The following is a 13909-nucleotide window of genomic DNA, read 5'->3' as shown; positions in this document are numbered from 1 at the left end:
ATAAAATATCACCTGATTCAGAGTGAAAGAGATAATTGTGTCCATTTGGTTATGTTGTGACTACTCCCCCAAATTCTGGTGAGTGACCATTATTACCCTGTGGCATTCCCATAAATCACCGTTCCACTGGGAAGCACTTTTCTAACTCCCTTTCTCAACTGTCACCTCTTCTTTCCATAGTGGGCTCTGAGAAGGTTCTCAGAGACTACGCGAAAAGGGGTTTTGCACTATGGCCAAGTGGAAAGAAAATAGGACCAATTATGTCTTTTCATCTTATTACCTTATTACCTATTATACACCTTTTCAGAAGTGTAATCCCTTCTGGGCCCAAGAAGGAAAGCCAGGCAGTAGGTTTCTTCTCGATAAGAGAGCTTGTCACAATAGATGTTCATATTTTCTTTGAGGAGGTATCGTGTTAAAAGACCAAAAGATGGGGAGGAAAGGGGAACTTCACAGATCTCATTTTTTCTTTTCAGTACAAAATTTGATACCTTCTTACTTTGCTGAATATCCAGGATCAGATTTATGGGCTCACAGGTATACTTGAGACTCAGATGTCTTTTAGTGACTCATCTCTTCAACAGTGAGAAATACACACACACACAGGGATACACAGAGACACAAACATATGGACATATGTTTGTATTTATTTAAGTGATCAATGTTGGTGATTATTTCACTAAGTTTTGTGGGCTCTGGGGAGTAATTCTTAAATATTGGCTAGAATTTTATACTTGACGTCTTCTTGTATTGCTCAATGCCTATGAAACAGAGCCATTTAAATAAAGAATATGTCCTCATATGTTCCCTGTGTGTCTGAGATCAATAAAAGACACTGTTAGGCTTATGGAAGCTTTCCAACAAACAGTAGATAGAGAGCCGAGAAATCATCAGTGTAGTCTTGAAAATAAAAGTTTGACTCTGCTCGTAATACAACCATTGCATCCGAAAGTAGGAGGGGAAAGTTGAGTGAGGATAACTACAATTTTAGAAATGATAATGGACTTTGCAATTCACTCTTCCTTCATGGATATATTTAGAATCTAGAGAGTTGATTTAGATGTTGATAGTGGTTCTCCAAGAGAAAGGTAGAATAAAAGGAATTGGACCCTGTAGAGCTTTTGTTCATGGCCTGTCTGGGTGCTTTTATGTAACCCTGTCATGCCCCTATGGTGATTACCTTCTTGTAGAACAAGAGATATTGACTACAGAATAAATGATGTGTCATCCCAGCTCTTAGGTCAACCTCTCAAAGAGCAATGTCTTTAACGTATGAATTCTTCTATTTTTTTCTCCTTTCATACTTCCCTTTCACTTTCTCTATTTTTTTCCCCACCTTCTCTTTGTTTCTACCTCTTTTGTTTCTACCTCTGTATTTGACCCTCTCTTCTTTTCTTTCTACCTCTGTTTGTGTCTCCCTGAATCACAGGCTTCTCTGCAGAATGTCAAACAAAGATCGACACATTGATTCCAGCTGTTCGTCCTTCATCAAGACGGAACCCTCCAGCCCGGCCTCCCTGACGGACAGCGTCAACCACCACAGCCCAGGTGGCTCTTCAGACGCCAGTGGGAGCTACAGTTCAACCATGAATGGCCATCAGAACGGACTTGACTCGCCACCTCTCTACCCTTCTGCTCCTATCCTAGGAGGCAGTGGGCCTGTCAGGAAACTGTATGATGACTGCTCTAGCACCATTGTTGAAGACCCCCAGACCAAGTGTGAATACATGCTCAACTCGATGCCCAAGAGACTGTGTTTAGTGTGTGGTGACATCGCTTCTGGGTACCACTATGGGGTAGCCTCATGTGAAGCCTGCAAGGCATTCTTCAAGAGGACGATTCAAGGTTAGTGTTGGACCTGGGAATAAATACCCTACCCTCTTCCAACCTCACGTGATGGTTTGTGTGTTTTCTTAGTTCTTCTATTCCTAGTTGTTAGTCAAGTTTTATAATCTTAATTCTATTCTCATTGGAAAATAGAAATAGATTAAAATTGATATTAGGGGCTTTATAGAATACCCCCGCCCCCAAATATGCCCCTTGTCAATTCTATGTTCACTGTTGAGCTCAAAGGATGGAAGCATGATACGCTTCGTGTGGAGTTGAAAAGAGCAAGGCTGTTATTAGAGCAATGTGGGGTTGTATAGCAACTGAACAAATGAAAACTGGATAATCAGTGCTTTTACATCTTCTGTTCATCTTACAGATGCATGGAAATAATAAGTACTTTGTTTAGACCATTGGGTTTCCACAATTGAAAGTGCATCAAACCACCTGGAAATCTGGTCAAAATGCAAATCATTGGGCCCCGTCCCCAGAGTTTCTAATTCATCAGACCCGGGGTTGGGGCCTGAGAATTTATATTTTTAACAAAATTTCGGGTTATTCTGATGCTGCTGGTCCAGGAACCAGACATCAAGAACCACTGCCCTAGTCAACTTTAATTATCTACTACGGTACTTTCCTTCTTTCTCTATCATTGGATATACTTTCCCCACTTTTTTATTTATTTATTTTAATTTATGAATTTGTATAAAAAAAGTCTTCTAAATTTTACCAAATTATAAAATACACCTCCACCATATCTAAGACATACCCAAACTTTTATAGGTCTCCCAATTTGTAAGTACCAATATTATTTCCAACATTAAATATATAGAAAATTATGTCTGAGAGTTATATGTACCCCTTTAAACTAGCAATCCACAAATACAGAACTCAGCTCATTTTAAAAGCTATCTTATGCCTATGTTCTTACGGAAAATTATGTTTCACTTTTTTAGATCTTTTGTGATAAATTTTGGAGAGAATAGGGGATGCATAGACTCATTATTTGTTGAGAATTCACAGAGCATCAGTGATTCCATTCTGCTCCGTGGTTTACAAAATGTGTATTCTTAAATGGAGCTCACCTTGTCAGTTCACTGGAATCACCTGGAGACTTTTAATCAGACTGATACCAACTCATACTCACGTCCCATAATTCCAAATGAATCGGCCTTGGGTGTGGCCAGGGCAGGGGGGTTATTGAAAGCTTCCTGATTGGTGCCCAGTGTGAAGACAGGGTGAAGAATCACAGCATTGTCCTGTGATGTGACCTATAACAGAGCTTCTCAAAGTGCGGTCCCTGGACCAGCAGTTACCAGCATCGCCTGGGTGGGGCATAGCTGAGATAGTTAATAACTTTGTGATGCTCTGGTTTTTAAAGTACAAAAGAGAGTCTGTTTGTTTAACTCAATTCCTTGTAAATAGTTTAACAAAAAGTGAAACCCTTTCTGTGCATCGAGAGTGATCTCCTACCCTTTTCTTTTAAGAGTATCTAGGAGGGCACGTCTTGTACTGAAGGGCCTGGGGACTGTTGTGGAGTAGGTTGCACCATGTCCCGCTGGCTTTGCTGTTGTCTATTACATAGCTTTCTTGATTTGTGGTTGATCAAGAGCCTTTCCTTAAAGTACACAGCTTTTCAAGAGGTCTTAACTCTTATAGAAGAGAGCAGATATTTAAGCCGCACCTTTTCATCGTTTTAACTGAAGAACACAAGCCAAATTAGTGTGGAGTACATATGAATTACTTAATTTTTAAATAGCTGTCTCTTCATATTTTATTAGCATTTCCTTACCAAAATCCTTCATCTGTTGGATCTTTATTTTCTTATTAGCCCCTATAAATTCAAGGCTTTAATACCTACCTCATAGAATGCTTAAGGATAAATGAAATGTAAATAACACGTAAAGTAAATAAAACTAGTGGTGGTTTATGGGAAAAGCTTCCCTTCACTTTGTAGCACTGGAAAAATCTTTTCAGCCTCTTTAAAAAATTGCAAAACTGGAGAATGAAACACACTTCCAGTGTTTGGGTTCTGACCACATTATCCAACAGTATTAGAATGCTTATGCTACAAAGTATCTATAATTGAAACTGTTAGTCGTTTGATTTTGTTAATTCAGTTTATCCAGCTCTGGATCTACCCACATAAAGATAAGCACATATTTTGGGGTATGTTAACGAATACTGTGTATACTGACCTAAGAAGGAGGTTCTCAATATGCCCATTTCCTCAGCAAACATTCCCAGAGATCTTTCTGTGAGGCAGGGAGCCTGGTGGATGGAGTTCCATCTTACCTACACTTTATTAAAGCTTTGTTCCCAAAGGTTGGGAGATTGGGGCGAATTCTGGGTGCAAATGCCTCCTGCCTTCAGGGAATACCAGATTTTTGGGATGGGTGTGGGGGATTTAGCTCCTCCGTCTTCACTATGTTTTCCAAAGATTGAACAACTATGTGGAAAGATTTCCTGTTAGTTGTCTTTAAAAAAAAAAAATCATCTAGCTTAGATATTAATAGCTGCACAAGACGTATTTACTGAGCAATAACGAGAACAGAACAATTGGAATTCTATGCCTGCTTATTCCTTAGGAAGCTGAAATGCCACCAAAAGTGTAACACAGGGTGGTTCTTGGCATTGATGGGTCGTGCTCAATTCTACTCCGTATTGGACAGAGCGACTTGCAAGGATTTTGAGCAGGAGACAGAGATGTCACTGTTCAGATTAGCACTCTGGACTGGCCCTCCTGGCTGTGCTTGTAGCTGGCAGCTGGGCGGCACTCAGTAAGGCTCTCCTGCTAACTCCATCAGCAGGCGTCCCACCGTGGTGCTTACTTAGCCCCAAAAAGGCAGTGAGGCAAATAAAGGGATTAAATTGTGAAAGTATAATGTAATAATTAGGGTGGTGATTGTAAGGGAGAGTGGAACAGCCCCTCCTTCCTGGGGCCAAGTAGTGGGAGCAATTGAACTCAAAAGATGTTGACAGTGGCCAAATCTATTGTATCATCATGACTTTTCTTATTCTGATGCTGAAAGGACCAGGAATCCATTCTCATGCCTTGAGGCAGCATTGCCGCCAAAACTATCTTTGACCGATAAGAGCCTGTCCCTTCCCTCCTTTAAAGCTCTCCAGAAAATGAGACAGGATTACGCAACTCCCAACTCCCCTTAAGAACAATTCTTTCTACTGTGTCACAGCCCTTATGGCCAGGACGTTATATAAATGTGGTTTCTGTTCCCATTGACTTGACAAAAGGACACGTACCCCCCCCCAAGGCACAGTCATGGAAAATAGTGCCTCTTCAGAATCTTTATTTTTTGTTAAAATAACTTATTTTTAAGACTGGTTATACAATATGTAGTATGTCTAAGTTTTAAAAGTTGGGAAAAATGCTTCTTACATTTAGAACCAAAAGAGCATATATCCAGAGCACGTTTTGAGAAAGTAATGAGAATTATTCTTTTCAAAGCTGAGCATGGTATTCCGGTTGTGAAAGGCAATTAATCATAGATTTCAGTGAAAGTCAACCAGAAAGGCATATTTTACTTATTGACTGTTTCCTGGGTATCATTGGAAAACTATTGAATTAGGTCAGCACTTAGGTAAAAGTCAAGGTTGTTTTTGTTTGCTGCTTGTTTGTTTGTCTTTTTGTTAAACAGAAACTTTTCAGAGACTTAAGTGCGTTTCCTTATCATCCCACAGGGTTACAATGGCAGCAATGGTTTCCTTGTCATTTTCTAGGCTGAATAATTTATTCTGATTTTTTTTTTCTAATTCTAGTTTTGGCCTCAATTCATAACTGAGTGGGAAATTTTTTGTTGTTGTTGTTGATCTTAAGAGTTTTCCCTGCATCCTTGTTAAGGAGGCAAGACAAGGAAAATATCTTTATACTCAAAAAAGTCAATACATGTTTTATTATTTCATACACAAAACACTAGCTCCCCTGAAGTTTTTATTTCTATATAAGACTATGAAAAATAGGATATATACGAATATATATATGTATATATACATATATGTATATATATGTGTGTGTGTATATATATATGTGTGTGTGTGTGTGTGTATATATGTGTGTGTGTGTGTGTATATATATATATATATGTATATATATATATACATACATACACAGAGAGTGCCAAAAAATGCATGCATTTTAAGAAAGGAGAAAACTGTATTAAAATTACACTGATGGTAACCATTTTGAGCACCTCTTGTAATTGCAGAAGTCAAACGTGACTTGTATCATCTTTGTTATCGGTATATATTGAGTATTACAATTTTAATACAGTTTTTTTCGTTTCTTAAAATGTGTATACATTTTTTGGGCACCCTGTGTGTTTGTGTGTGTATGTATCATGTTAATATAGCTTTTGAACTGCTCATTCTGGTGCTACAGATGATACATTCTTTTTTCCCCTGCTTTTAAAGGAAGGAAATTATATATTAATTTTTTTTTTTTTAAAGATACTCATTATAGCATGGGTTTGGATTCAGATAAAACCAGGTCCCCAAGTCTCAGCTCTTTACCAGCTGAGGGAACTTAGCTTCTCTGTGCCTCCATTTCCCAGGTGGCGAGGATTAAAATGAGAGATGTCCCAAGTAGCTGGCCCATAGTAGGTGCTTAATAAATAAGCAACCTTGCTTGATATTGGCAACACAAACGCAATACTCAAGCACTGGGTAGCTCAAATATTCTAGCACAAAGAAGTGTCCTGGAGGCTACCCTCAAGGGACATGTAACCTTTCTCAGTTCACAGCTGTCCACCCTTTGCTATGATAATAAACCCTCTTTCCCTGTAGTCACTTCTCACCCTTTTAGACTAGGAGCCATTTAGGTGTGCCAACTGGAAATTCGATTGCTTTTATTTAGTTTTATGGTGATCAGTGAACTTTTTTCCTGTGACCACGGATGGCAAACTGGTAAATCGGAAAGGGAGCCAGAATCTTGGAACTTGTCACTCATCAGATTCCCAGTTAAGCTTCACATGTGGGATTTAGGAAATGAAGCACGTGCCTTTGCATCTTAAGATGCAGGAATGAACATTATGAGAACTGAGTCCACTCTGGGCGTTTACGGGCCCTGGGACAGGAGTACAGAGTATACTTAAGCATTCAAGTTTGTAAATCTAGAACAAACTACTAAGTAAAATATGCTCTCTTCTCTTACTTGACACCCTGGACCTTCCTAATGGCCTGGAAGGCCAGCTTTGCATTTCAATTCTTAGACTCCTATGGTGTTTCCCAGAAAATAAGACCTAGCTGGTCCATGAGCTCTAATGTGTCTTTTGGAGCAAAAATTAATATAAGACCCGGTTTTTATTTTACTATTATATAAGACTGGGTCATATAATATAATATAATATAATATAATATAATATAATATAATATAATATAATACCGGGTCTTATATTAATTTTGCTACAAAAGGTGCATTAGAGCTTATTGTCTGGCTAGGTCTAATTTTCAGGGAAAACACGGTAGGAGTTTTGTTTCTGAGTGGGACAGAAGGCTAGTCAACCCTCGGCCTGCGGTGCTGTGCATTTCTCTTCCTTTCTCTCTGCCTCCCGTGATGTCTCGCACATAGTGTGGACACTCCTGCCCACATGTCCAGGTCCATTGGCCCCTTCCAAATAGCTTCTCCTTGACCATGCACTGGTTCACAATGTGCCCACCAGTCAAGGCCACCTTCCAGAGAGTGGACCTGGGCAGGATCCCAGAATGGGGCATGTGGTGATTTAGCCAGAAAATTCCAGGAGCCCAGGTACTCTGGATTGGGTGGTACCAGGGATTGGCTCCAGCTGTGCTTGTCCCTTAGCTTGTTCAAGGGTTCCTTGTACCACAGGTGCCTTTTAAAGCCCAGGGCCTCAGGTAGGGGCTCTTCTTGCCAGAGTCTAAAGGTGACACTGATAAAAGCCTGATTATCACCTTAAATGGGGCATTTAAGATTAGGCATCTGCCTGCAAGGTCCATGGCAAAGGCTACCAGGTGTGGACCTCTTGCTGCTGACTGATTTACTACTGTGAAATGCGAAATGCGGAGGGACTCTTTCTGAACAGACGGTGTAGTCTTAGAGGAGATTTCCTGGATGGTGCATTTCTTTTGCCATCACGTGCTAGTTTGGTCTTAGAATAGAGTATTTGCAGCAATGGAGGAGCTAAGACATTGCAAATTGTGTGCCTATCCATCATAAGACCCTTCCAAAGAGAAATAATAAAATTCTTTCTATTTAACTTCGTGTTTAGAGAAAATAATTACCCTGGTTGGTAAATGAGAGCTTTAATACTCTAATATGTTCTAAAGTTAAAATCAGAAAATACAAGGATGTTATTCTGGATTAAATCAGAAAATACAAGGATGTTATTCTGGATTATCTTTACATATGTATTTTTTTTTTGTATACTTATTTTTTCTTTACTGAAATCTTCTGTACTCAGAAATAAAACCAATTTCCCATGGCTCCCTGAGCCAGTGGCCTCAGAAGTAGTGCACAGATGGAAAGGTGCCCTCAGGTGATGACTGGGGGTGGAGCTGGCGTGAGGGCTCCTACCCTCTCTGGCTCCAGTGTGGTCACTAACCTTATCGTCTCTCACCTGGGCCATGCAAACATCCCTGCTCCAGCTGCAGTTACTTTGTGATGGAAAGAAAGCCCGTGCTTCGCCATTTCACCAACCATTTTGTTGGTGACTCATTCTCTCTTCTCAGCTTGCACCCTGGCCGACAACTTGTCAATTGTAAAGCCCTCTTCTAGACTCCACGTCAGTTCTTCCCCCAGCAAGCCCCGGCAGAAGGAAGCTGGCATTTTTCACATGCTCCTGTCTGAAGGACTTCGTGGATGCGTTCCAGTGAAATTCTTTTAAAATACCATTTACTTTCCTGTCTGTGGGGGAGGTGGATTTTTTACATTGGTCTCGGAATTTCTTAGGTAGTAGGGTGTGGCTGACATTTGGACTTTCCTTTGAGGACCTGCCGCCCTCCTCCACCCTCCTCTTCTCAGATGGCTGTTTTGAGGAAGGGGCTGGAGGCTGTTCTTTGATTACAAGGTAAACTTCCAAGCTGAGTTATCAGTGCCTCTTTTAATATTCTAATAGCTTCCTTCTTCCTTCTGGTTCTCTCTTAACCCAGAACCAAGCCCTGATAAGTAAGGTTGTTCCATTCAGAGAAAGCACCCATAAATCGTGAGGCTAGCCACTGTTGGCGGCGGAGTACCATATCAAATGCTTGAATACGAATAGTAGGAACGACACCTTGTGCTTTATATTTTTCAAAACGCATGTGTCAAAAAACTTATGTGACAAGACCTTCCCCTCCAATCAACTCAGAATCGGTGATGGCTGAAATCAGTTAGAGTAGATTAAAACGTTCATCTCAAAGGAAGGAAAGAAAACAAAACAATGAGTGAGGGGACTTGTGTTGTCTGAAGTTCCTTTTGATGGCAAGGTGCGTCACTTCTTTGGTAGTTTCAGGAGGAGGTGTCTCGATGTGATTTGTTGAATCCTGAGGACTGGGGAACATCGGTCCTTGTTAAAATTCAGGTTTTGGAAGCTGTGGGAAATGGCAGGGTGGGGTTCCGTGTCATGGGGCAGAATTTCTTTTTCTTTACTGTTCAAGCCCAGGGCAATGATTCATTTTCTGATAAACTTAGGTAATATCTTAGAAGTAATAAAGTATACACACTGCCCTAATTCACTTTCTTTTGAAGTTGCTGATAATAGGCTTCAGCCATGTGAAAGTCTTGTTTTTAGAGTTCACTTATGCAGTTTAAAAAGGTTTACACGAAAGCAAAAAAAGATAAAGGATTCCGGTCAAGTATTCTAGTTTATACCGAAAGTCAATATAAGTTTATATTTAAAAGAAGTGCTGTTTCAGCATTTATTTGTGTTTTTTTTTCACGATTTCTTTATTGTGATAAACCAAAAACACAGAGCATACAGTTTTTCACCTTCATCCTCTTTAAGTATGCAGTTCCTGAGCGTTGCACATTGTGATGGAATATCTGGCGCAACTGAAACTATACCAGTGAAACACCGATTCCCCATTTCCTCCTCTCCCGGCAGCCCCCAAGGTCCTTTCAATTTCTTTGAGTTTAATGACTTTGGATACCTCCTCTGAGTGAAATCCTGTCGTATTTATTTGTCTTTCTGTGACTGCCTTAGCATCACGTCCTCAGTTTATGCTGCAGTGAATGGCCAGGCTTCCTTTTTTCAGGCTGAATAGTATTTATTGCATGTTTATAGCACATTAGCCACTCGCCTCTCAGTGGACGTTAGGGGGGTGACCCCCCTTGGCCGTTGTGAATAAGGCTGCAGTAATCATGGGTGTGCAGAGTATATCGCTTCAACGATTCTGTTTTCAGTTGTTTTGGATAAATACCCTGAAGTGGAATCAGCTGGGTCATAGGTAGTTCTATTTTTAATTTTTGAGGAACCTCCACACTGTCTGCTATAGTGGCTGCACCATTTTACATTTCTACCAACAGTGCACGAGGGTTCCGGTTTCTCTGCACCCTTTCAAGCACGTCTTATTTTCTTCCTCCTCTTCCTCTTCCTTCTCCTTCTTCTTCTCCTTCTCTGAGTTCAATACAATGCCTTGGTACCATATCAGTAATGGATGGAGGATTTCTTAACTTATAATACTGATGAATATATTCATTTTTAGAATGTGCCCACACATTTTTCTAAGTGCTTTATGTTAATTATCTCCTTTAATTCTTCTATGGCTCCAATAAAGTAGATAGTACTTTATGATCTTAGTGGTCGATGTGAAACTTGAGGCCCGGAGAACTAGTTACCCGACGCTGTCTCAGTCTGAACCCAGCGCCTGTGCTCTTACCCTCTCCTCATCCTGCCTTGTATATTTAAAAGCAACAATGAGTAATGTTAGAATGACTTTTTCTTGAGAGATGTTAGTCCATGGGCAACATTTTTTATTAAGTTGTTAAAATAAAGTAATCATGGGGAATGAAGAATATGCCCAAAGTTATGATTGGATGGCAGTGAAGAGTTTTCAAGAGGAGGCAGTCAAAAGTAAGTCTTAAAAATATTTGATTTTTTTTATAAACCATATTCAGAAATCCCCCTAAATATGAAGTTTGAAAGTTCAACTCTTCAGTCCCACCGTATGAGTTTTTCTGTCTCCGTTCCCTGGATTTTATCTGCTAAAACTCATCTAGCCACTGGATTTTTAGTTATTAGTTTAGATTGATCTGAAAGTTGTACTTCCACACCGACCCCTGATCACACTTCCTGGACTCTTTAAGTTTTGAATCTAGGAGGAAAAAGGCTCATTTCTCCTCCTGTTTTGATGTAGGGTGATGGTCCACTTGCTTAAACTTTGTGACTACAAAAGAGGGCAGCTCAGAATTGATTTTATTTTTTTCCTTTTGATGAATACTAGCCAGAAGAAGAAAAAGAAGAAAAGTGATATTGGAATGGATCTGTACTTTTTAAAGGAAAATGTTATATTCTTAGGATTAAACCTTGTTTTAAAAAGTTTAATGAAACAACCATATTTTTATATGCTTCCAGAATACTCTCTCTGTGCCCCAGAATCTTTAGACTATATTTTGTATAGAGGACAGTTTTCAAATTTTGTAGATATTTTCAATCTAAAGCACCCCCACTCACTCGTCCATTTGTTCTCGGATTTTATCAATTTACTAAGACTTTTTTCCTTTTCTTTTTTTAAATATTTGTACCTAACTTGTAGAGCTGTGAGCAGGAAAGGAAATAATGGATAACAGTTTGTATTTTTGAACATTGCTCCCTTTCGTCCATGTGTTTTAGACCAGAGATCAGTAAATCAAGGCTCAGGGGCCAAATTGGTTTTGCTACAGAACGTTTTATTGGAGCAGAGCCACACCCTTTCTTGTCTGTGGTGGCCTTTGCGCTTCGGCAGAGAGCCGAGTGTGACCTGAAAAGCAGAAATGTTCACTCTGTGGGCCTTTGGGCTTGTCAACCTCTGCTGTTATGTGGAGATTGAGAGTTATACAAGTATTCATTGGAGGAGGCAGCACTACCCTACCTCTGCTGGACTATCGTCAAATCTGAAGCCCCCCGAAGCCCCTCCCTCCCCCACACTCGCCCCTGCTGAGTTTTCCTCTATACTCTTCCTCCCTGAGGTGATGCCAGGTGTTTTCTGCCTCCCTATGATAGCAGACAATTTAGGTGCACAGGTTATATTTCCAGAGGAAACTTCCAGCAGAAGTACTACCTGTCAGGAGCTTTCATTGTTGTCGTCTAGGCTTTCTTTTGCTCTAAATCCAGCTGGTGGCCCTGTCCGAGTTCTCCAATCCTTGGAGTAATTAGTAATTACTCATTTTTCAAATGTTTGTTTGCTTATGCTTCTCATAATGTGTCTGTTGATTTAACAGGCCTACTATGTTTACAAGCCTTTTGGCTTACGAGCACCAGGCCAGAAGAAATTCTCTGCCCGGCATTTCCACGTCTATGCTGAGAACGAGCATCTGTGCACTTCTCAAGTCCCTCTTAGCTCTTCTCCTGTGTCCCCAATCCCTTCCCTGAGTATTCCCTGAAATTATTTTGATAATCAGTATTACCGCGATAGGTCTCGGTACTTTAAATACACGCTCTCATTTGATTTTTACAGCAACCTCCCAAGGTATCGACATGACCCAAGAGTATATAACTTCAAATTTAAAATTGTCCCCTGACTCATACGGAAAATGGTGGAACCGGGATTTGAACCCACTTTGGCTCTGGCATCTTAGTTTGTAATCCTGGTTATACTGCCTCCAACAGTTTAAATACAGATCAATTACCATCACTTGTATCAAGCAGGATTTCCCCAAATCCTCACCTACTTTGGAAGAAGCAGAGAGATACTTGTTGAATACATGAACTTGACCGTGAAGTTAGAATCTAACAGTCATCTCTCTTTTCTGCAAAGTTCTGGGCACCTTGATAGTGTTTAAGAACCGAAGCACTTAGGGACAGGATTAGGAAAGGATGTGCTTTTTTTTTTTACTTGTTTAAGGTACAAGGACAATCTGAAGATTGGTGTGAAGTCAATCCCTATTTGAGTCATTTGCTTCTGTCAACATACAGTAAGATCCAAATGCCTCGAACGCTTGTCACTTGGACTTACTGTACCATGAGTAACAGCCACTGCAAAACACACACATTGAAAGTTTTTCTATCCAACGATAGTGGCTGCAGGGAGCTTGTGTCGCATTTCTTTCTTTCAGCAAGAGTATTTTGTTAATAAACCTTTTTTTTTTAAAGTCGTGGTTTAAAGAGAGATACGCAGCAGGCTCATATCAGGTTTCTCAAAATTTGTACGCAGAAAGAGAACCTTTAAAAGTTGATGGATGTTCAGCGCAGCAAATTGGGGGTTATGCTTAGCTCAGATATAACGCCTTGCTCGTGGCAGGGGCCCTCTCTGAGTTTTGTTTTTTGAAGACGGCTGTCACATGATCCCTACATTGTAAGAGCTTGAAAACAAAGATGAAGTGGTTTCACACATCACACATAGGATGCATCCCACACGGGGAGCACAGTTGCCTTTTCTGAGAAGACATCACCAGGTCAAAGCTAAACACACTTCATTTCTGCATAACGTTGATGAAAGAGATTTATCTTCTACATCTACATTTTCACCAGCGAGTGTATTTTTGTTCTACACGTTCTCTTTGAAATGCATTTCAGAACACACCCTCCTGACTAGTGAGGGTTAGTGTTGTTGTTTTTGGTTTGTTTTTTTCCCTCCCTGTCATGAACAATAGATTATGTGGAATCTTTAAAACGTATTGTTTACAGTGACACCCGTTGCTTTGGTGACAAGGTCTGTTTGGTTTCTGTGGAATTAAACTGGACACACACCATAGTGGGACAGAGATAAGTTGGGAGATTTCTTTTGGAGGTGTGGAGAGATTCCATTCTCTGGACAGCAACCCTATCCTCCCCCACAGCTGCCCTTGCACCGGAAGTCTGACAACAGCAAAAGACCAATGCCAGAATCACCCTTGTTTCCAACCGCTGCCGGGCGTCAACACCCCTTTCCAGCCCGCACCAAGAACAACAGCTACACAAAGCACCCTCTCAGAAGAAAGGAATTTCGCTTTTCA

The 13909-nt window shown here is 40.4% G+C and overlaps 1 protein-coding gene across 15 annotated transcripts in view; it reads left to right on the top strand.

The window, feature by feature from the left end:
* ESRRG (estrogen related receptor gamma) overlaps positions 1-13909 on the top strand; it is a 549261-nt gene that overhangs the window by 382425 nt on the left and 152927 nt on the right. For all 15 annotated transcript variants that reach the window (XM_033099785.1, XM_033099783.1, XM_033099793.1 and 12 more), the window contains one exon: positions 1430-1845. In XM_033099785.1, coding sequence (XP_032955676.1) covers positions 1443-1845 — 403 coding nt within the window. In that variant the 5' untranslated portion in view covers positions 1430-1442. The remainder of the gene's footprint in view (positions 1-1429; positions 1846-13909) is intronic.

This window comes from Rhinolophus ferrumequinum, chromosome 27 (assembly GCF_004115265.2).
Source record: "Rhinolophus ferrumequinum isolate MPI-CBG mRhiFer1 chromosome 27, mRhiFer1_v1.p, whole genome shotgun sequence".
In the NCBI taxonomy this organism is placed as follows: Eukaryota; Metazoa; Chordata; class Mammalia; order Chiroptera; family Rhinolophidae; genus Rhinolophus; species Rhinolophus ferrumequinum.
This window is presented reverse-complemented; position numbering and strand designations above follow the sequence as displayed.